The following is a 23,590-nucleotide window of genomic DNA, read 5'->3' on the forward strand; positions in this document are numbered from 1 at the left end:
AAACGTTGACACTGACAGGTGACAGGGAGTAGCTGCAGGGATCCCAGGTGTTTCTGCTGGTCTGTGCAGTGAGGAAAATCCCTTCTGTCACTTGATGAGCGCTCCTGAAGGCAAACCACGCTGCTAAGGACTGACCGCAACAGACAGACAGTGAGGCAAAAGCAGAGAAGTCCCTCATTTTGAACATTAGGGAACCGAATAGTCAAGGAACCAAGAGGCTTGCTCGGGGCTTGGAGGGAAGTCGCAGCCACTGAGAGCATGTGCTGATCTTTTAGAGGACTCAAGTTCTGTTCCCAGCAGTCTCATCAGGTAGCTGATGACCTCCTGTACCTTCAGCTGTAAGGGATCCAATACCTTCTTCTAGCTTCCATGGGCACCTTCACCCATGTGACATACACATGAAGACAACAATAAACGCCTTTAAAAACAAATCATGACTGGGGCTTGAGAGATGGCTCAGCAGATAAGAGCATTTATCGATCTTTTGGAAGACCCTGGTTCAGCACCTACATGGTGGCCCATAACCAACTATAACTCCAGTTCCAAGGGATCTGATACACTCTACTGGCCTTCCTGGGTACCAGGCATAGCACACAGACATACATGTAGGCAAAACATTTATACACATAAAACATTTTAAAAAAATTTTTAAGTACAAAATAAAAGATTATGAATCTAAAGGGAAGTAGAGGCAATTTTTTTTTTAAATTATTATTTTGGAATATAGGTAGCTAATCTTGCCCAGGACTTTTAAAATAAGAAGATGAGACATTAAAAAATACTTAAATTTTGCATAAAAAGCCATTCAAGGAAGAGCTCTGACAGGAAGGAAGGAGAAATGAAAGAAAGAAAGGGAAAAGACAAAAGTAATAGAAACTTAGGTATTTCAAGTCTCCTGAATGAACAGACTACATGTTATTAATTCCTTACCAAACACAAAGAAAGCTCTTTGATTTCAAATGGATTCTGTCCCTGGAAGTTTTGTGTATTTAGAGTATTATGATTTTCAACCAAAATTGAAAATACGAGCCTTCCCTAAGCTCTTCTCAGATCCTTTTCTCTCTTCGTATTAAGCCACTGCCACCTTTCCTGGAGAACACGGTCACACTGCACTTTACAGAGAAACCAGAACAGCTTCCTGCCGAAATATACAACTTCAGAATACTGCTGCCAAAGCTTTTAAACTGCCTTGTATCTTTGCGGCGATAAGCATAATTTCCCTTCTAGATAAGAAAAAAAAAAAAAACCGAGTGGATGACTGACTCAGTCCTTGAAATGGGTATTTTCCATCCCCAGCATCACAGTTTGTCAACGCCCTTCTCAAGGAGGCAGTGTGAGAAAGGCATTTAATTCATGTCGCCGACTGCCACGCAGTCCTGATTCACCGGATTGATGGCGAATAACCAGCAAGGGCGAGGCTTACGCTGGAGCGGGCTCTTGGGCCTGAAAGAGACACTTGGTACGTCTCTGTCCAAGTCCTGGTTCGTGTCAGTTCGGAAGCTCGAAAGCAGACGTAAGGGCACATTTGCATCGTAGACATGGGCAAGCGCTACATCGGCGTGTTAAGGACGGGAGGAAAGAAGAGGGCTCACTCTTCGCCAGACCACTGCTGCAGGAAAGCTGTTTTCCCTGAGACCTGAGATGTTCCAAAATCTGAAACACCAGGAAATTTCAAATGCCAAATTTTATCGCTAGGACTGCCCAACCCAAACACTCCAAAATATAAAAGATGTCGCGTCTCAAGAGTTTTGAGGGGCCCTCAACCTGTGTCTTTCTTTGCTTTGTCTAACCATTCAACATTATTCAGCCAGTCATATTTATTGAGCATCAATTAGGTGTCCTAGTTAAATTCTTACAACCCTGGAGAGAAGTGGTGGTGGTCCTATTTTAGAGATTAAGAAATTGAGGCTCACGGTAAATCACATTAATCATCAAGTTTCAAAACTACTCGGTGCGTAGCCCCCCCCCCCCCATGGGTTCTCAGTCATCCCCCTGCAGTGTGTAGAGTCTCACTCCCCCTTCTGTTGACAAACGTAACAGAAGAGCCAGCCCCCAAGTAAGAGTGTTCAACGTTGTTGCACTGTCCTTGGGCAATGCTCGAAGCGTATTTTAAGAATGATAACACACATATGTCATGTCGAGGCCGCTCTCTTCTGTTGAACCCGGGAGCTGCTCACATTGTGGTGACTCACTGGGAACCCCTGGGTAGCTCAGGTTAGCGTGTCCAAATGCCCTCTGACTTCACCAGGGCCAGGCTGGATTTCATCCTCAGGGTGCTGTCATTCATTTTGTCTGCTACAGGTCAGGCCAGTATGGGCTGCTTGGCATTTGGAGTTTCTGCTGTTTTTATGGATATTTGAGTGTCTTGGTCCCCATGGATGACATGGTATCAGTTATTCCATTGAGGTCTAGGGAGGCTTCTCTATTCCTATTGTTCAGAAATTCTAGCATCTCCCATTCCATCCTCAGTAAAGAATACAGTCACATTTTCTATCAATTTACATGCTCCTCTTCCCCTGATCAACTAACCAAAAAGCATTTCTGTAATTATGTAGATATAATGATGATTGCAATTAATGTTTATTCATAGCACTGCATATAATTCTCATTTTGGTCTTTCTATTAACACATCGCAATGACAATCATAATTAAATATGATGAACTCAAATTGAACTCTCATCTGCTAAAGTAATCCACCCATATTCTGTCAAGTGAGGGGCTATTTTTGCTTTCTATGTCATTTAGGACACCCTTTCACATGTGTTTACCTTCAAGCCATCTTACTTGATGATAGTATTGCTGAGATGTAAACCACTGATGCTGAGTGTGATTGACAAATCTTGACTAGGGTGTACTGGAGAGAGGGTGTACAGGTGTGACCCATACCTGATGTGTCCTCAGGTCCCCAGTGTCTTGAGATGTAACTTGAGGAAGTTGATGAATAATTTTAAGTAATGTTGCTTTCAACAGAATGATAAAAAGTTCCCGGAAGTCCAATAACCGAGCACCCTCGATTTGTTTCGCAAATATTTGTTGACCCTCAGGCATGATTCAAGGTGCTAGGATACAGGGACCAGTAAGCCAGCGGTCACCGATGCCAGAGGGCTCGCATCCTGCCTCTTTCAGCCCCAGCTCCTCATGTGTGCATAAGTCTTTGTTCATGACCCACTTTTCCACACCTCCCTGCTGCGGTTTTCCAGCGGTTTTTATCAGGGAATCTGGAACAGAAGAGAGAAAGGCTGGAGAGCAGGGGAAGAGTCGTCAAATAAAGATTTAAATTCCCAAGTCCAGGGTCACCAAGGCAACTGTCAGACACAGAGAAAATAGGGCTCCTACGGGTCCTGAGGGACCCCAAACCTTCAGAGATCAAGGCTAAGAGAAAACATCCAGGGAGCTGGAGAAAGTTGGCCAACGAGGCAGAGCAAATGAGAACACGATTCCCTAGAGCAGGAGTTTAAATCCACTTTCTATGTTCAGCCCAGATCATCTCTCCTCATATAGGCCTGTATGTTTTATGCTGCATTAAAAATCTGCTGCGAATTAAGTATGATAGCATTCTTTTAGCTGGAGAAACTGGGATGGCGTCTGTGAGCCAATAACATAATCTCTGAACATTGGTCCCTGGTCCTGCTGGATCTGGGGTCCATACTATGCTGGTATTTCATGTTTCACATGGTAAATTTGTCGCTGTCATTAGAGGAAAGACTCAAGACTCAATTTCCTAAGCGTGGTAGGTTACGTTTACTTGGAAAACAAATGTTCACCTGGACTTCTGATCAATAGCATTGACGGTGCCGCAGGGCGAGTGCTATTTTGTCACAGTGAATGTCCTTTGAGGCTCTAAGATGCACATGAAGTAGGATGTCAGGGTAGAATATGATTTGAGTCTAGTCAGGACAGAGCTTACACAACCCACCTCTAAGGAAAGGAAAATGTCAAAAGGTTAAAAGTTCTGGGAAGCATAAGGCTAGACCTTCACTACCATAGATTCCTGCAAAAGCCTGAATTGAGATTTCTGCTGCGGGCCCTGAGTCTGCAGCTGGGATCCAGGGAAGGGATCTTTAGGCAGCTGACCAGCCTGTAGGACACTGGTTCTCAGGCTGTGGGTCGCGGTGACCGTGGGGGAGGGCACCGAATGACCCTTTCACAGGGGCCACCTAAGAACATGGAAAACCACAGATATTTACATTATGGTTTATCCCAGTAACAAAATTACAGTCATGAGGTAGCAGTGAAAATAATTTCATGGTGGGGGGGGGTGGTGTCACCACACATGAGGAACTGTATTAGAGGTCACAACATTAGGAAGGCTGAGAAGCACCTCTGTAGGACAAGCCCACTGGGAATGAGGAGACCCCCCTACACATACACTTGGCCTGAATCATTGGTGTTGTGGTCTGTTCTGGAGGTGCTTAGGACAGACAGGAAGGTAACAACTGAGCACAGTTGTAAGTAGTTAAGGTCCAGGAACTTCTGTAGAAAGAGGTAGATGGAGCCGAGGCTGGGGAGGGCCAGGTTGCACTCAGACACATGCACAAATGTCTGCCCACTTATGTTAGTTTCCCTAGAACACTCCCTGAAATACACCATGCAAGCGGAACAGAGAGAAAGGCAAGACCTGGAAGTAGGAAGCAAGACGGGGTGGAAGGAGGGTATGGGGGGGAAAAGTCTTGGTTTGTTTGCAGGGCCTGGGTTATGGCTCTTTGGTGTCGGGTACCCTTTCCACTTTGTCCTGCTTTGGGTGATAACTACGTAGGCATCAGTGACACGTCATACAGCCTAGCTTGACAACAGAGCCACATGAGGGAGAGAAAAGTGTGTGTTTGAAGACCTGAGATGGAGGATGTCATCAGACACCATGGGGCTAGATGACCAGAGCATCAGATGTGACCAGAGCATCACTTGCGTGGCACCTATGGGAGATTGACTCTGTCTGGATGTCTCAAGATGATGACAGGACCAGGGTGAAGGAAAGCTGGGGATCCAGCAAAGCCTCTGACAGACCTAGAGAGGGCAGAGGCACAGCCTGGTGCTCAGAACCCAAGCTGTCTGTGCCCTGCTCCATGAATGGGTGAAGAAAATGTGGGGCCTCTGGAACTTCTCACGTTTCTGAGAGATGGGTTTATTTACCATTCATGGGTAAGGATGCAGACCCAGGGGCATTTATTAACTTGTCAGTTCTCTACAAATAATGAGCAGAAAGAGAAAGTTCCAACTTCTATCTGGTCCACTTCAAAGCCCACACACACTATTGGTCATTACAGTATATTAGTTTGCGTCACCAATGTGGCATCCATAACAATTGGTGTGCTTAAATGTGTCTTTGCATATTATCATATTGACTGAGAGCATATTCCGTGTTAGGCACTATTCTGCGTGCTTTATGTTTAACCCTCCTAACAGCCCTAGAGTGTAGTGCAGTCTTTCACACCAGCTAGTGCTAGGGGAGCTGAAGCAAGGTGTGAAGAACTGTTCGGACCACCCGGGCCCAGAACCCGTTCTTGTAACCGCTGAAATTGACATCCTCTCGGTTCATCAATAAAGTTATGTGCAAGCTTGTAAACACCATGATTTAGTTCCTTCTCATGAATTCTTTTGCTCATAAGTTCAGAAAACTTTTCAAGTTCTGAATTAACTCCATCGGAGTCTGTTGCCTAGGGGGTCACTGAAGAGGTGAGAGTCTGCAGAAGGCCTGTTATGAGGCAAAGCAACCAGGAAAACGAAGTGCATATGAAAATTATTCTACTGTGCAGCCAAATATCTGAAGAGTTGCTGGGGAGAAGAAAGCCCTCAGGGACTACAGGCAACTGGGATGGGAACAAGAAGAACAGGCAGCTGGGGCTGGAGAGATGGCTCAGCAGTTAAGAGCACTGGCTGTTCTTCCAGGGGACCTGGGTTCAATTCCTAGCACCCACATGGCAGTTCACAACCATTTGTAACTCCAACTGCAGGGCTTAAAAAGCCTTCTTCTGGACTCTGTGGGCACTACGTGTATATGGTGCACAGACATTCATCCAGGCAAAACATGCATACACATAAAATAATAAATTTTTATATATTTTATAAAATATAATAGTTTTTTTTTTTTAAAAAAATACCACTTTGTTAAAGAAGGAAGAAAAGACAGAATGAGAAAACAAGCTATAGGGAATGGTGTGAAGTTACAAGAGTGTGAGACCAGATGGAACATTTCCTGGCTTTCTTTCTTTTTTCTAGGAATTTATTTATTTTTCAATTGTGTATATGGGTGCTTGAATATGTGTGGACACATGTACGTGCGTGTGCACATGTCATTCACATTGAGACCCAAAGTCTACATCTTGTGCCTTCCTCCCCGTACTCTTTCATTCTTATTTAATGAGGGAGGATCTCTCAATTGAACCCAGAACTCACCGATCAACTGGTCTAGCTGGCCACCTTGGCCTGGAGAACGGTTGTCTCTGCCTCCCTAGAGCCAAGGGTAAAGAACATAGGATGCATATGATAGACCCACAGGTTACTGCTCTCACAGTTCATAAAAGGAGCTGCGGCTAACTTGGGCATTAAGTGAGTAAACCAGAAGAGAGAAATGATATGTGTTCTGTGGTCTGTTTCAGACCTGCACACCTACGCCAGTACAGCGTGCACCCTACAAAGGAGAAGTCTTCACGCTGAAATCCAGAGAGACGGAAGAAGATGACAGAGCTGGGACCAGGATGCACTCTTCATCCGGGTACTGTGGTTAAGCAAGCGCACAGTAAGTGTTCTGGAGTATCAACATATGATCACCAGCACATAAAATTAGTATCTTTCTTTCCAGGCCTATGAAGAGTCCAGAACTTCAAAGTGGAAAGAACACTGATAAAGGCCTTGATGATTTAGAACGTAAGATGGGCAATGGTGATTGACAGACCTTGAGCTACCTAGAGATTCATTCTCTAGAATGTTCCAAAATATTCCAAAAGAGCCCCAGAGAATCGCCTATGAGTGCAAGGCGACAGGCTAGTTGTAGGCAGAGAGCCCTGCCTACTGTACTAAAAGTATGTTCCATGGTCAATACTTAAAAAACAACTAGAACTTTATGTGGAAAGAAATGAAACTTTGCGTTGTAAATGCAGTTATGGCCTATGATTTAGAATGCATAACAAATGAATAAAATTGAGGAAGTAAAGGAAAGTTACATAACTTTGTGAGAGAATTTTCTAGAAGTACTTGGTAGTATCTGACACTTCGTTTCTGGAGAAGCGTAGCTGTCACTATGCAAAGACATGTGAGCACTGGTCAGTCCTGCGCTGCCCTTTGACAGACAGATCTTCCTGTTTGGAAACTCCTACGATTTCCAATTTTTTCCTTTTTTTTCTCCTCCATTGTTTTCCTACTCCATCAAATCTCTACTAAAGGATGGTGCTATAGTTTTAGCATCTCTATTACGTCACTTCCGCTGATTTAGTAAAATATACACTTTTCCCCTTTTGGTGATTTTACTAGATTCTGATTATTTTTTTAAAATTGTGATGTGTATTTGTATGTCTCAACATGTAGCAGTCTGGGAGAGTCTTACACTAGCTGGCATGTTCGGCTGACAGCCTGTGGGCCACAGAATAGCCGTTAGTACAGCCCAACACACAATTATAAACGTAGTTAAGACGTTATGAGATGCTGTTTGCAGTTGTTTTTGGTAACTTGATTGTGTGGCTCTTAGTGTAAACTTTAGAAATGACGAACGTCACAGGGCAATGTCAAAGGGTCAGACACTGCTGTTGGAAGTTGACCTGATCAATGAAGGCACGTGTGTATCAGCTGGAGCCCTGATGGATGAAGACCTGGTCGCCTACCTACTTGGGCACTGCACACACTCACATCTGACAACCTGTGCTTCCCCGATTAAACCGTGTGACAGCGGGGACTTGGATAATGAGCACTGGGACAGTGCAGGCCTGGCCCCTCATGCAGCGCGCTCTCTCATTGTTGGACGTTGTCATTTTTTAACAACACTAGCCCCAAGCTTCAGTATTTCTGTCCTTTCCACATTACTGAAATTATTCGCGTGATTCAGAAAGATTATATTTAAAATTCTGGAGATTAGCAAGAGAAAGAAGCGGTGCTGGGTGTGATCACATGCTCCTTGAAGCTTTTGTAGGCACAAGCTTAGTGTTTACTTTGATTAGAACATTTCTTGGCAGTAGCTTGAATTCAGCCTCTCTTTGTGAGGGAGAACTGAGTGCCTTTTATTCTCTTCAAAGGTAAAAGCGGAGCAAAGGCTCTGAGGGCCCCTCCCTGCCATGCTGTCAGCCCCTGGAGAAGAGCCTGTTATTTCAACTCCCCAAGATCCTTTAGGAAAAATCATCGCTCTGGGCCTCTTTGATTTTTCTCTCAGAAGCAATAGCTGTCTGCCTCACAGTGCCTTTGTTGCTGCAGAAGATTGAAGACATAAATGAATGTTATTGGGATGGGAAGTCTGCATGAAGATTCATTGATAAGTCTTTTCAAATGTCCTCTTTTCTTACGCTAGATTTCTTTCTTTGGGTTATTAAAGATAACTTTCTTGTGTAAAGTTTTTGTTGTTGTTTTGTTTTAATGGCTATATTTGTTCAAAATAGCACTGTAATTTTACATTTGATTGCAATTAATAAACACTAGGAGCTTCATTTTGTGTTCTGGTATCTGAGTTCCACGTGTCTCCTTCTACCTAGCGGGTGGGACGAGGATCCAGAGAACCGGTTCAGACAAGAGAACATGATTTCTTGAATTTTCAGTGGCTCCTGTAAGTCAAGTCCCTTGATGGATCCCAGGAAAAGAAATCAGGTGTTCAACCATTAAATGAGTCTGAGGCAAACTACCCAATCAAATCATATTGATGGGTTTAGGATTTGAGGGGATTAAATGGAATTGGCATCCTCTGGAGATATGTTGATCTGTTCCTCCCAAGCCCTTTCCTGTGTCTTAGTTCCTCTGTGCATTGAGATTGGGTTTCTCTTTCTTTTTCTGGGCAGACAGGCCAAGAGGGATGTCTTTGGGTGTACCCACACTCTGACACACTAGCCCACAAGAGGGTGTGTTTGCACCTTTAACAGATGGGGGGGGGCTCAGCTGTCATTTGTCCTGAGCACACGGAATAGAGGATGATGGTAAGATGCACCCAAAAAGAAATCTTCCAGCTCAATTAAACTGAACATCCTTTTGTCTCAAGTTAAAAGAGATCACAAAACTATGTGTTTTCTTCCTGCACTGGGTCTGACAGAGGCAACTCCACAATAGAGCACAGAATCCCATGCCAGTGAATAAGTCCATTGCCTTCTTACCCAGGAGTCAATCCTCACACGCATCATTTAGTGCTCACTTGAAATGTCACCTTCTCCCAGAGGTTTTCCAAAGTAGGTTAGGTTCTTCTTTTACACAGTTCCATGGTGGGGCCAACATCTACCCATCATCACACTTTATCTTATGCAGTGTGTGGTTACCTCTGTGTCTGTAGTTTCTATGCCCAGGGATTCAGCCAATGGGTCCAAAACATCTGGGGAAAAAAAGGTCTGTACTGACAGGTAGATCTTATTTCCCGACATGATTCTCTGAACAATACGGCATCTCAATCTCTCCAGAGCATTTACTTCACATTAGGAGGTAACAGTAATCAAGAGATGGGTTTCAGTATAAGGGAGGGCGAGCACACATAGTTCATGTGATGTCGTTCATGTGATGTCGTTTTATATAAGCAGTGTCGGCATCCTCGGATTTTGTGATCCATACGGTCCTGAAGCCAACCCTCCATGCATACTCACCGAGGGACTGACTGCTATAGCTGCTTGTTTCTCTTCTCTTTCTCCTTCTCCTCCGGAAGCTACAGGGAGGGGCTTGTCTGGTCCTCGGGCACTCCCCCATACCCAGCACAGTGTGTGGTCAGTGATGGGTAATCAGTGACTAGTTTTTAGTTTTTATATAAACAAGGAAGTGAAAGGATTCCTGCTAAGTTTTTCGACTGATACAGATGAAGTTAGAGAGCTTTCAATGCAACAGAAACAGCCCTGTAGGCTTTCCTGCACAGCTCTTCAGAAGAGGGAAGTAACCACAGGATTCTGCTCCAGCAAAGCCCTTGGAAATGCACACGGCTCTCCTTTGTGTTTTACGGATTGCCTGTGAGACCAAGCTCCTTTTCCTTGTGAAGTCTGATTGATCTTCCTAAACCTACCTCAGTTTCTTGATTACAAAACAAAAACAAAACAAGAATTTGCCCTCTCCAAAGGGTGTCCCCAGGCCTGTCATTCCCAAGCCCTACACAGTCCACAAATGCTAGCTCCCGTGGCTCTCAGTGTGCTGAGTCAGTACAGATGTGCTGTCCAGAAAGCCTTAGAGGTTTTATTCTTTCCTTGAAGTTCACCACATTTGGTAGTACCAACCCCTAAGTGGCGGCAGAAGAACAGAAGCCACGAAAAGGAAAGGGGTGCAAGTCTAGGCACAAGACAAGGGCATGTGGCCAGCATGGAGATGTCAGTGGGCATGATGGCCAGTATGGGGACACCATGAGCAGTCTGAGCAGGGATACACGTGGAAGCATGGGGATAGATGAAACATGGAGGCAGCCACATCCTAGCAGGAGCTCTTCTCCCTGTGTGGGAGAAGGCAGCATTGTGGACTTGTCAAGGGCTCGAAGTTTGCAAAAGCTGCATTTAACCAGTCGAGCAAGACATGGAAACATCCCAAGCTTCAGCTCTTCTGTTGATGAAATGGAAATTCAGTAGCCAAGACTATTTTCTATGCACGGATGCTTGAAGACTAAGATGTCTCTCTGACAGTGTCAGCCCAGAGGCACACCCTTCCTGTCCTTCCTCCACGTGGCTTTTCCCCACTTCTTTCCAAACTACCCAACGCTGGGTCCCAAAGAAGGCACACAATATAATAACCAGATTTCTGTTTGTCAAGGCCCTTCTCTCCCTTCACTTCTCTCTGGAAAATATCTGTGGACAAGTCTCTGAAACAGAGCGACAAGGCGTCACTAGTGAGCACCTGCTGTTTGGAGAATGCTGAACCAGACCCTTCCTTCTGGTGGCCGCAGCCCCTGCAGAGCTGCACGGAGTGGCACAGGGAAGAGCTCAGGGAATCTGGGTCGAAGGAATGGAATAATTGTGCAAATAACAGGAAGTGGAGGAGGAGAAAAGGGTTGGGGTGCACACATAAGGAAAAGTAACTCAACAACAAATTGCGATCTGTGTGCACAGTCCGGGTTGCATCTGGTGAGTCAGTGTTTGTAAAAATGTAAACTACCTGGGGACTGGCCCTCGGGACTCTGAGACAAGGGTGTTTGTATAAAAACTAGAGGGGTATGGCAGATTAACTGAGCTTTCTCAAACTGTGAGGGGTCTTGTTTGTTTGTTTGGTTTGGTTTTTCCCCTTACAATAGGATGTAGTGTCCACAAGAACTCAGGACCTCTGATTTTTTCTTTAATGAAACAAATGTGCTCCGTAGATCCTAAATAATAACACCTATTAGGCCTTCATTATGGGCCTGCACCAGGATTGAGCTTTGTGGACTCCGTCACCTAGTTCTGTCTACAAGCTCATGAGATGCCATCGCTCTTAGGTCACAAATGAGGAACCACGACTCAGAGAGGTTGAACAAGTGCCCAAAGTGTGACAGATGCCCATTTGGTTGGCAGGCGACTCAAGATGTAAACCCTGGTCCATCGTAAACAACTGTGTTAGTGGATTCTTCACTCCAGAGTTTCTCCATCCCGAAAACATGACACGAAAAGAACCCACAACCTCAGAGAGGAAAGAGAGTATCTACCCCAGACTGATTACCACAGAGAACACTGCAGAACATTCCGGTGGCGTGGGGTCCAACAGCCAGCAGTGATCGGCAGGGACCACGGCCAAGGAACTGAGTCACTCTGGAAGTGGAATCAGCAGAAGAATCACTGGGGTGTGGTGAGGCAGAGGAGAATGCACACAAAGCAGCCAGCACAGAGCGGGAAGGGGGCGAGCACCTGGCCAGTTATCCAGCGGGTGCCATTTTCCCGTGCCACTGGCAAGCCTGGGAAGGGACTGGAGGAAAGCAAGTCTCCCCACATCGGGCTCATTACCCAGCCATTTTCCCACTGGACCTGCTCGGATTTGGCTTTTGGGGTGCACCCAGCTCCCTCAGCCCACCTTGTCCCTCAACCTTGTTCTTGCAGCCTCTCATATTTCTCTGTCAGCGTACAGACAAATGAGTCAGGAGTTATTCATGCTGCTGGCCTCTACCTCCCCAAGTTCTGCTTTCTTTTCTTAATGGTTTTTTAATATTCTGTGAGGCTTCACACCTTGGGGCCAATCTCACCCTAAATAATTCTCTTGTCTTGGGAACTCTTGATGCAAAAAAGCTTGTTTTCCCTTTTCAAGGAACACGCAGGCACACATGCCCACTCCAATCAATATTTACTGCTCTGCACAGGTCTGTGGAAATGAGAGAGGTTCATGGCACTTTAGGAAGACAGGAACACAAGCCTGGGGGGAGTGCATAGTGAAAACATTGCCGTGGAGGCATCTGGGAATGCCTGGACTGGACTCCTGGGGTGCAGCAGGCAGCCCAACATGTAGGCCTTGGGCTTCAGGGCCCATCCTGAGAAGGGGGAGCCTCCAAGGATAGTCTTGTTGCTTTGTGCCATTTTGTTTGTTGGCAATTGTCTTAGTTTAGTTCCTATTGCTGTGAAGAGACACCATGATCACGCCAACTTTTTTAAAGGAAATATTTGATTGGGTTGGTGGCTGACAGTTCAGAGGTTCAGTCCGTTATCATCATGGTGGGACTCGGCAACATGTAGCCTGACGTGGTGCTGGAGAAGGAGCTGAGAGTCCTGCATCTTGCAGGCGACAGAAGTGGTCTGTTTGTCACACTGAGAGAAATTTGACCAAACGAGACCTGAAAGCCCGCCCACAGTGACACACTTCCTCCAACAAGGCCACACCTTCTAATAGTGCCTTTGGGGGGCATTTGCTTTCAAATCACCACAGCAACAAAGGGCAAATGAAGAATCTTTCCATCTTCTAGGGTCCTAGAATATACAGTTATGGCCCTGACTCTGAAGGCTAAGGAGGGAAGAAAGCAATGTCTTGGTGTTTTTGTTTACTGAAGTTCTTTGGTGGACACTGGCTTACCCGTCAACAAAAAAGGACTCATAGGAAGAGCAGATGATGGTGACTCAGAGACTCAGCCACAGCAAGCAGTGCCTCCTGAGGTAAGAACATACAACATAGGGCTGGAGAGATGGATCAGCAGTCAAGAGCACTGACTGCTCTTCCAGAGGACCCGGGTTCAATTCCCAGTGCCCACATGGCAGGTCACAGCTGTCTCTGACTCCAGTTCCAGGGAACCCGACACCCATGGCAAAACACCAAATACACATAAAATAAAAATAAAGAATATATAACATGGACAAGGTGGCCATTTGGAGAAGACTTCGTATCCATGCATCTAAGGATGCGGATACAGCCTGGGGAACATCACTTACCCTCTCTGAACCTCAATTTCTTGATCTATGAACTGGAGACCGTAAGAGTTCCTCTGCTTCCTTGGCTGTGTTGTGAAAGGGACCCAAAGAGATGGCATGTGTGAGTGAAGCAGGAAGGGTGTAATGAATGCGACATAACGGTAGTGTGGATGGTGTGCTCAGTCGGTTGCTCTGGAAGTCAGTAATAAGGGAAGGCATGGAATGGGAGCAATTAGAAAGCAGTGGGGGGGGGCAGTTAAAAATAGACGAGTGAGCTCACAGTCACACAGAAGGGCCCTTCTGCGAAGAGAGTGCCAAGCACTGGAGAGAAAAACGTGGGCAGAAAAGGAAGGTTAGCTGTGGATCCGGGAAGTGGAGGTGTTGCCCGCCCCGCTGGAGGAAGCTAGGGCTTTTGTTTAGTGGTGCACAGAAGCTTGGGGTTGGGGTGACAGCTCATGATGTGGCGTTTTCTGAGTCACGATACCATCCACACTGATAGTCACATGCCCAAGCCAGAGCCAGATGCAAGCCTAGCAAAGCCAAGGTCAGGCTGAGCTCAGAAATGAGAGGGAGGAGGGTGCACGTAGGAGACCAGCAGGGTGAGTAAGATGGGCGTTAGAGGTGAGTTAGAGGGACAAGGCTAGGACATGCAGAGGAGGCTGGCTACAAGGGACGTGTCCCGCCACTGGGCTAGGGGTCAAGGCCAAGAAGACAAGAGTCCTGGGCAGTGTGACAGTGCAGCCTGTTGGCTGGGAAGGAGGCCTGGAAGAGACGGTGCACAGAACCAGAGCTACAGGGCAAAGGGAGGCTGGTTCTCTGGAGTGGGACAAACTGTGCTCGGACTGTCGTCACACAGAAGTCACTCTTAGTCCTGTTGGAATGAACTGACAAGATGGACATGGCCAAACTGAAAATGTTCAGCAAACCGGGCCTGGAGGCACAGGCCCAAGACCCCAGTTATTCAGAAGGTTGAGGCAGGAGGATTGTAACTTACTAGAACCCTATCTCAAAATAAAATATAAGGCAGTGGGCTAGGAAAGGTAGCTCAGTGGTAGAACACTTGCCTAGCATGTGCCAGGCCCTAGGTTCAACTGCAATATTACAAAGAGAAATAAATTAACAATTTAAAATTTTTCAGACAAGCTCCAAATTTGATCCCTTTTTCTGGCTTTGGCAACAATTAGCTTTTTTTTCCGGTACTAGAGAGCTAACACGGGACACTTCTCTGTCCCTCTTGGCAACAATGGGTCATCTGTCTTGTTCTTTGTCTCATACTGTGGATTCAAAACAACAACCAACAGCTTTCACCTTACACAAAATAAGAGAGTTTATTCTAGAGCCAAATTTGTGTGACCATGGCCCTGGGACACAGACTTAGATTGCCCCAAATTCCACGTTCCAACACAGAAGCAGTTTCATGAAGTATTATAGTCTTCCACAACAAAGAAAGTCATAAATGAGCCGGGCGGTGGTGGCACACGCCTTTAATCCCAGCACTTGGGAGGCAGAGGCAGGTGGATCTCTGTGAGTTCGAGGCCAGCCTGGGCTACCAAGTGAGTAGGAAAGGCGCAAAGCTACACAGAGAAACCCTGTCTCGAAAAACCAAAAAAAAAAACCAAAAAAAAAAGAAAGTCATAAATGAAAATAAACAAAATACATCAGCAGGTGCATCCAAGAGGCAGCAAGATGGGGAAACCTTTCTGGGGCCTCAGAACTCCCTGATGGCTTTCTCAGCTTTGGGGTTGGTGGGAGCTAGTGGTCAGCCAAGTTCATACATTTCAAAGGTTTTGTCTGTTAGTCATAGGATGTTCGTTCTATCACAGAGGCAGGCAAGGAATGGAACTAAAGCTGGCCTGAGGTAGGTAGTTGGCCTCTGGACCTGAAATATTCCAACCTCTTTGCAGACATGGTTTCTTTCCATAAATATTCTCTCTCTCTCTCTCTCTCTCTCTCTCTCTCTCTCTCTCTCTCTCTCTCTCTCTCGTGTGTGTGTGTGTGTGTGTGTGTGTGTGTGTGTGTGTGTGTGTATGTGTGTATGTGTGTGTGTGTTCAAATCTGGGGCAATCCTCCTCCAGCTTCCCGGGTGCTAAGACTGGAGGATTATGCTGTCCTGTCCTACCTCACCCCTTTCCTTCTCTTTATATCATACAAGGTTTAGAATTGCCACGCTCCATTTAGTGGCCTGTTTCCATGGCAACTTGTTTCTGCATTTTGCCGTTTTCAATCCGCCTATAGTGCTATGGCTGATTCCAACTTCTAAGCACGGCAGCCCTCAGCCATGTTGACATCCTGTCCTGACGCATAGTGTCTTGAAAGGGAACACTGTCTTCCCAAATAATTAATTTAAAAATACATTTAAACACGTTAAGGCATGATCTTTAAAATGTAGAAATAGAGAATTTCTTCACACCTGCTAGTCAAGAAGCAACTTTTCTTGTCAGTCATTTTCATTGGCTCGTTCCAGGCTGTTTGCTCCGGGCATATGAAATGAGGTGGTTTGAATGAGAATGGCCCCCTTAGACTCATGTATTTGAATGGTTGGTCCCCAGTGGGTAGAACTCTTTGGAAAGCATTAGGAGGAGATGTGGCCTTGTTGGAGTAGGTACGACATTGTTGGAGGAAGTGTGTTACTGGGGGTGGGTTTTGAGGTTTCAAAAGGCCATGCCACTTCCCGGTTAGCTCTCTCTCTGCTTCCTGGTTGTTGTCTCAACACATAACCTCTCATGGATTGCTCCAGGTCCTGCTGCCTGCCTGCCTGACGCCACACTATGCACCATGGTACTACTAACGGACTGACTCTATGACACCATAAACAAACCTCCAATGAAATGCTTTCTTTTATAAGTTGCCTTGGTCCTGGTGTCTCTTCACAGCAACAGCACAGTAGCTAAGAACTTCAAAGACAACCAGGGAAAGGGTCTCCAGGAGACCCCTAGGCTCCAAATACAATGGCTGGCTCTGAGTTTCTTGACACACTCCATGGTGATCAGACTTTGGTAGTGTCCCCACCCTTAGTGATGCAGGCTGGGACTTGATCTCGGGCACATGCAAGAACAAGAGTCATGGTGAAAATTCACTTTTGTCTCACTAATATATATAATTATATATATACATATATATATATATATATATATACATATATATATATTTAAACTAACAAATCATTACAGTTTTTTTCTTCTTTTCACATGTATGCATGGGAAAGCTGAGGTTGAGATTGATGTTAGAAATCTGCCTCCATAGCTCACTCACCTTGTTCTTTGAAGTAGGATCTGTCAATCAACCTCAGAGCTTGCCAGTGTGACTAGTTTCATTAGCAGCTTGACTCCCCGTCCCTTCCTTCCTGGACTGAGATGACAGAGAGAGCTGCCACATCCACCGGGTTCGCTCGGATTGTAGGGATCCAGACTCTGGCTCCTTTCGTGCGTGACAAGCACTTTACCTGCGACGGTCTGCCCAGCCTCGCTTTGTGTTTTCTGAGTCCCTTGGCATCGCTTCCCACTTTAGAGAGGCTGAGTCTGCAGAGCCATTACCCTCCACCTTATTGTTCTCCTGGGTTGATTCTGGACCATGGTCTGCATTGGGTTTTGCTCGTTTTGTTTTGGGCTTTTTAGCTATAAAATTGCAAGACTTTTAAGAGACGCTTGGATGGAGACCCACAGATGCTGGTTGACAGTCAACTTGCCTTTTCAGAATGAATTTTCTAGCAGTTCTGTGTGCCATTTTCTCTTGGCAGTCAGTGTGTATCAATGACCTTGTATTCACAGTCTACGCCCCAAGAAGCCAGGTTCAGACACCTGGCCTCAATAATAACAATTAGAATGAACAAATTAATAGCAAAAAGCAGAAATATGAGAGTTATTCGATGTGGCCATATTTGGAAGAGTGATAAAGAGATCCAGTGGCCCTCTTCAAGTTCATCTTTGGGATTCTGAAGTGAAACCCAGGTTTAAGTATGGGCCAGAGATACACATCTCTTAAGTAGCCAGTCAGTATACATTACTGTTCATCATTGTCTGGGCTCCAGTGTCCCAGCTAGATGATCTGACAAGTTCTTGGTGCTGTATGAAATCACTTTTCTGGGTGGCAAGTTCCTCCTTTGGCTGGCACCAGCCTTTAGTAGTTCTCTTCCCCCATGTAAGTTCCTGGACGAATCCCAGCTTCTTGGGGTCCACTGTGTCAATAGTCTGTAAGTCACAATAAGGAACACTAGTGTCTCTTCAAAATATGATTCCTGCCAGGCCAGTTACATCTCCACATTGGTGTCATTCACAGGCACGACTTTGTATTACTCACTTTTCTATTGCAATAAACACCGTGACCAAGTCAACTTAGAGAAGAAAAAGACTATTTGGGCTTATGTTCCAGAGGGTCAAGAGTCCGTGGTAGCTGAGTGGCGTCATGGCACCAAGCCATATACATGGCGGCAGGAGCAGGAAACCCGAGGGCTGACGTCTTGGATGGCAAGGAAGCAGACAAGCGATAGATGATGCTTTATCCTCTCAAGGTTCACCTTCAGTGAAATACTTCCTACAAGGTCACACCTCCTAAGCTTCCCAAACAGCGCCACCAACAGAGGGGCAAGTATGTAAATGCCTGAGGCTACTGGGGAGCCCTTGTTCAAACCCCCACAGCATTTAAGGGCATGGCTCAGAGTAGTGTGAAGGTCTCCTCTTTGGGTTGGTTCCTCACTGCTCCAAGAGACTCCAGGGAACAGACCCATCACTATGTCTAAGGGGCATTACAAACCTTTTAGGACAGCTGTCTTCTGATTTATCAAAACCTGAATCCTGACATTTCCTGTTCTTTCCATGTCTGAACTTACAGACCCAGGAAGATAAACAGCGTTCTCTCTAATGGTGCAGGTCCGATGCTTGTGAGGGCGTCTTTGCTAGCTGCTTGATGACTTCTGTTCCTCACAAAGCTGTGTTCAAACTCTTAAAACTCTTATCCCCGGTTTCTTAATATAGCTGGCCCTTTCTATTCATGGGCTCTGGTTTTTTGAATTACACAGCATTTTCACGGTGTCTCAAGGTAATCTAGAGATAATTTACAGAGTCAGGGAAGACACACACAGGTTATGTGCAAATGATGTGTCATTTTGCAGAGGGATTTAAGAGAACGTTTGCAACAGAATGAAGACTATGAAAACAAGCAAAAACTGAAATCACAGTGCTGTAAACACAGAATGCCAAAGACTTCCGCTGCCACCAGATTTTGGAGGAGGTAGGGAAAGAAGTTTCTAGAGATTCTGAAGGGAGCAGAGGCCTGCTGACATCTTAACTTGAGCTTTTAGACTTCAAATTTATGAGGGCATAAATTTCCGTCATCCAGTGTCTGGTTTCTGGTTACAGCCGACCAAGGAAAAAGTAGCACTCAGCAAGTCAAACACTAGATAAAGCTGAGAGGTGTGAATCCTCCAGAATCTCCTACTTTCAAAGTTCAAGTCTTCCAAGGACAGATGGAAATGTGCCCAAGTTGCTTTTATACTTCTGGATGAGAAAAAAAAGAATACATTTTTTTCTTTTCAGTCCCCAACGGTGAGTGATAGAATTGACCATGATACATTCAACACAGTATTTTAGAGACGGCTGGATATTTGTAGCACCTCCAGGGTTTGAATGCCTGACATGCTGATGTGGGGACTACTTGAGACCTGACCTGATCCTGCTGTAAACCTCTGCCCCTCCGCCCATGACTGGAACATGACTGCTTGGAGTGGCCCCACACACCTGCAAGGGCATTAGACGATTTGGGGGTTGGCTGTGATGAATGACGGCAACCATATGTATTCGTTACAAATTCTCCTCCAGGGAAAACCCCTGAGCAAAGTGCTTCTAAATTGTTTTTTGTTTTGTTTCTGGTGAAAAGGCTGGGAGGACTGAGAAGCTGTGGCAGAAATGGAAACAGATGTCGTGGTAGCAGTTGGTGAGGGTTGACAACAGCCGCTAACAGCTTATCCCGAGGGGAGGAGACTCAAGGAATGCTTAGGTGGTGGCACTGATTGGGCTTTAGACACAACAGCGCTACAAACAAACCTGGCTTGTGATCTGAGAAAATTGGAAGGTACTTGGATCGCCAGCTGCTGTGGGGAGCTGATCTCCAAGATGAAGGGCGAGGAAGACAGTGAGGATGAGGGTCTTCTTGGCTCACAGGGTGATGGAGTTTGGTAGATGTCTCAGGTTATTGCCACTGAAGCAAATTAATATGAAGTTCCATAGCTAACACAGAGCCAGACAAACACCAGAATCCAGGACTCCTGTCAGAGGCCCAAGGCCATTCCAATTTAGAAGTCAAGAATGAGAAAAAGCAGACAGTTTTAACCCAAAACTTCTACATTTTGTAGAGTCCCATTTTCTAGCTGATTAACATACAAGATCCCCAAAGAGCAATGGAGCAAAATTCATGAACTAAAGTTTGTGGTTTGGGCTCCATTCTATTTTAAAAACGCATTAAAATCCGATTTTATTTCTAACATTAACAATTAGACGAGTTCCCATAATAATCTGGGACTCTGGCTGTTCTGAGAAAAGTCATTTGCTCTGTGGGAAATGGAGTAAGAGCTTCCTCATGCTGAAGATGAGGTACAAGTGGGCTGCCCTTACAGACCTGCCTGGCTTTGTTAACTTACACCGTCTACCTGGCCTGTGTAGCCTGGAGTTTGCAACCCCTGGGACTGGGAAAAAACACAGACTCTCAGAGCCCTGGGCTGACAGTTGAGATTTCATATTGCAGAAGTGAGGGGGTGGAGAAGTGGGCAGCAGAACACTGAGGGAGAAGGAGCAGAGAGCCAAGGTCACAGAAGCAAAAGGTCTTGTCCAAAATCCAGGGACAGAGTTTTCATCTATTTCTGGATGAAAGAACAGGATGTGGGAACCAACACTGTGGTCAGCTCTCTTGTGCCACACACCAGCCGTGACTGAGGCAAAGCATCCTCTGTCTATTTTTAACTGGATCTCGGAGCTGCGTCAGAGGACCTGGCTGCTGACTAATCTTGTCGAAGCATCCTTTTCTGAATTGCATAAATGCCATCTACACAGGCTGAAAAACATTGGAGAGAAAAACCATAAAGACACAGGGCATGTTATAAATAGTGTCTGAACAGGAGCAGGGTGTTCTGGGCCAGGGCTCTTTGGAGGTTCTCTAGGATTTCATGGTTGAGCCACGCAGACAAGAAATGAGAAGTCATTTGTTTGCTTAAGCTGACGTAATGGCCGGTGGTTTTTTGTTTTGTTTTGTTTTTTTTGTTCACTCCTCCTCCTCACTTCATTCTGAAGTACAATGAGAGCAGCTTTTTTACATTATATGAAAAATGTATGCAGACTTTTCAGCAGAACAAGTTTTTACTTGTGTATCCCTGCGCCAGGAGTAGGCATTTCATTGGAGGAGAGTAGTCAGGAATGAGAACAAAGATCTTTATGGCCAGAGCTCCCTCCCAGCCAACAAGAAGACGTTAGTGGTGAGCGAGGTGGCCACGGGTTCCAGCCCATCACAGTTCTCTAGTGGGGAAACAGAGGGTGAAGCATGATCCTAATTAGTCTTATCAATAAAAACCAGGAGTCAGATATCGGGGTGATAACCTGCAAGATCAGAGAAGCAAAGGAGCAGCCACCAGTGACTTCTTACCTCCCCTGATCCTCTGACAGGATGGGGCCTGAGATCCTGTCTCCACCCACCTTATATTCCTGTCTCCACCTCCCAATTGTTCTGGGATCAAAGGCATGAACCTCCCAAGTGCTGGGATTAAAGGTGTGAGCCACTACCACCTGGCCTCTATGGTTAACTAGTGGCTAGCTCCACCCTCTGATCTCCAGGCAAGAACACAAACAAAATATCACACAAGAGCGCACACTGTTACTGTGAGAACCTACTCCAGCATCACTGCACTGACAGTTTGTGTCTCTGCTTGGGGTTTATTTCACAGGTAGGGAAAGCCCTTGGTGCAGCCTGGAGCTCCAGGGAAGAGCCAGTGCCCAGCACTCAGCTGCCCACAACTAGCCACTGGCAGGAGCTGGTGCATTCTGCCTTGACCCTTAGTGCCGTTTTTAAGCTCTTCCACTCTGAAAGGGCGAGGGGCAGGTTATGCCAAACACGCACTTAGAAGTGAAAGATGTGATAGTATGGTTTGTTTTCCGTGTGTGTGTGAGTGTGTGTGTGTGTGTGTGTGTGTGTGTGTGTGTAAAACATACGTCTATAGTTCGTATATGTATAAAGTGTAAAAGCAACTGGCTCTCTCCCTGTTCCACCCAGGTAACCACATACTGGAAGGGTTCAGAGAAAATCACATGTGTCTATAGGACACACATACAGAGTTTTTGTTGTTTTTGTGACTCCCTGAAACAATATCGTACAAATACACACTGCTTGTATTGCATAAGATAGCATTAGTAATCTAGAGAAATTCTTTAAGTAAAAATGCTGACTTCACTCAGGCGATGTTTAAATAAATGATAGATCAGAGCCTATGTAAATATGATTAAAAAAAAACCCGTGGTGGTTGTTCATGAATGACTAAAGCTGGAGCAATGTGGCATTGCAAGGGGACTCATCTGGGGGCACCCAAATGTCCCCAAAATATCAAGGAGTATGTTGGCTTTACTTTGAAACAGATTTTATTCAAAGAAGCCATGGAGACAGCACCCCTGGTGTTCTGCATGGCCTAAGTCCTTCATCTCCTCATTCAACATGTATTTACTAGGGTTTGGATGATATATGTATATTTAAGATGGGGTCTTGTCTTAGTTAGGGTTTCTACTGCTGTGAAGAAACGCCATGACCATGGCAACTCTTGTAAAGGAAAAACATTTAATTGGGGTGGCTTACAGTTTCAGAGGTTTAGTCTATTATCAGCATGGTGCAACATGGCAGTTTGCAGGCAGACATGGTGCTGGCTACATCCTGATCTGAAGGCAACAGGAAGTCAACGAGAACACTGGGCTTGAACACATATAAGACCTCAAAGCCCACTTCCACAGTGACACACTTCCTCCAACAAGGCCACACCTACTCCAACAAAGCCACACCTCCTAATAGTGCCACTTCCAGTGAGCTTATTCAAAGGACCACAGGTCTCATTCTGTAACCCTTATGTAGACCAGGGTCTGACTTATGTATGTAGACCAGGCTGGTCTTGAACCTACAGCCATCTTTCTGCCTTTTTCTCTAGGTGCAGGAACCACAGATGCACCCTGGCATGCCGAGCTGGGATGATGTCCAGGTGCAGGATCACAGGTGCACCCTGGCATGCCCAGCTGGGATCTATGTCCTTTATGAAGGTGCTGTGATGTGTGTTATGCATGGGCTGAATGTAGTAATTACCATGGTTGATAACCAAAGAAGTAAAATGTATGTTCTCTCTTCATAAGAATGAAGCCAAGGTAAATTATTCACCCATGTGTGATATATTATTAAAACCACACAACATCTGAATTCAGAGGAATGAGTTATTTTCATAAATTGGAATAATCTGGAACATATCCATTTCATTGCTTTTCAAAGACAGAAGAAATTCTACAGCTATCGTGTTCTCTTGCTTTGTGTTTTGATGGCTCGGGTTTCTGAGAAACAGCCAAGAGGAAGCAGGAGGAAAGGGTGGTTTCAACACTCAGCTCCGCTCCAAGCCTTGGCGGATTGGGAACTGTTGTTCCGAAGAGCTCATTAGAGAAAAGGTGTGAATACACCACACTTTATAAAGCAGCACAGGAGAGAGGACCTGGGTTCAAATCCTGCTTCCGGAACAAGCCACTTAGCTTCTGTGTGACTCAGTTTCCTCATTCATAAAACCACAATACACGGAGAAATTTGGTGAACTGTGACACTTGGTGTGCCAGATACCCAGTAAGGACACTAACAGCCGCCGTGTTTTCTGGGAAGAAGTGATTGGAGTCTGGAGGGAGGTATACTTGGTTATGCCGCCTCACAACAGTACCTGAAGAATAAACTCATCCTCTAAATTTTGAGTTCAGCATTTTTTCTTCATTGCATCAAGTGTTTGTAAAGAATATATTTATTTTCTTCACTGTATTAACATGTCCACTTGTAAAACACAGGGCACTTACTGTTTCACTACAAGCTCTTTTTTACATGCTTTCCTTTTTAAAACAATTTTGATGGATTCTTTTCTCCTCTTATTAACATATCACGTTTAC

General features: G+C 45.4%; 1 protein-coding gene across 1 annotated transcript in view; it reads left to right on the top strand.

Moving 5' to 3' along the window:
- The window catches only part of Dpys (dihydropyrimidinase), a 76,398-nt gene extending 69,511 nt beyond the window's left edge, over positions 1–6,887 (top strand). Inside the window, exons 9-10 of the mRNA XM_059247027.1 lie at positions 6,597–6,712; positions 6,800–6,887. Coding sequence (XP_059103010.1) covers positions 6,597–6,712; positions 6,800–6,887 — 204 coding nt within the window. The remainder of the gene's footprint in view (positions 1–6,596; positions 6,713–6,799) is intronic.
- Positions 6,888–23,590: the final 16,703 nt, after the last annotated feature.

The sequence above is a fragment of the Peromyscus eremicus genome, chromosome 20, assembly GCF_949786415.1.
Source record: "Peromyscus eremicus chromosome 20, PerEre_H2_v1, whole genome shotgun sequence".
Lineage (NCBI taxonomy): Eukaryota > Metazoa > Chordata > Mammalia > Rodentia > Cricetidae > Peromyscus > Peromyscus eremicus.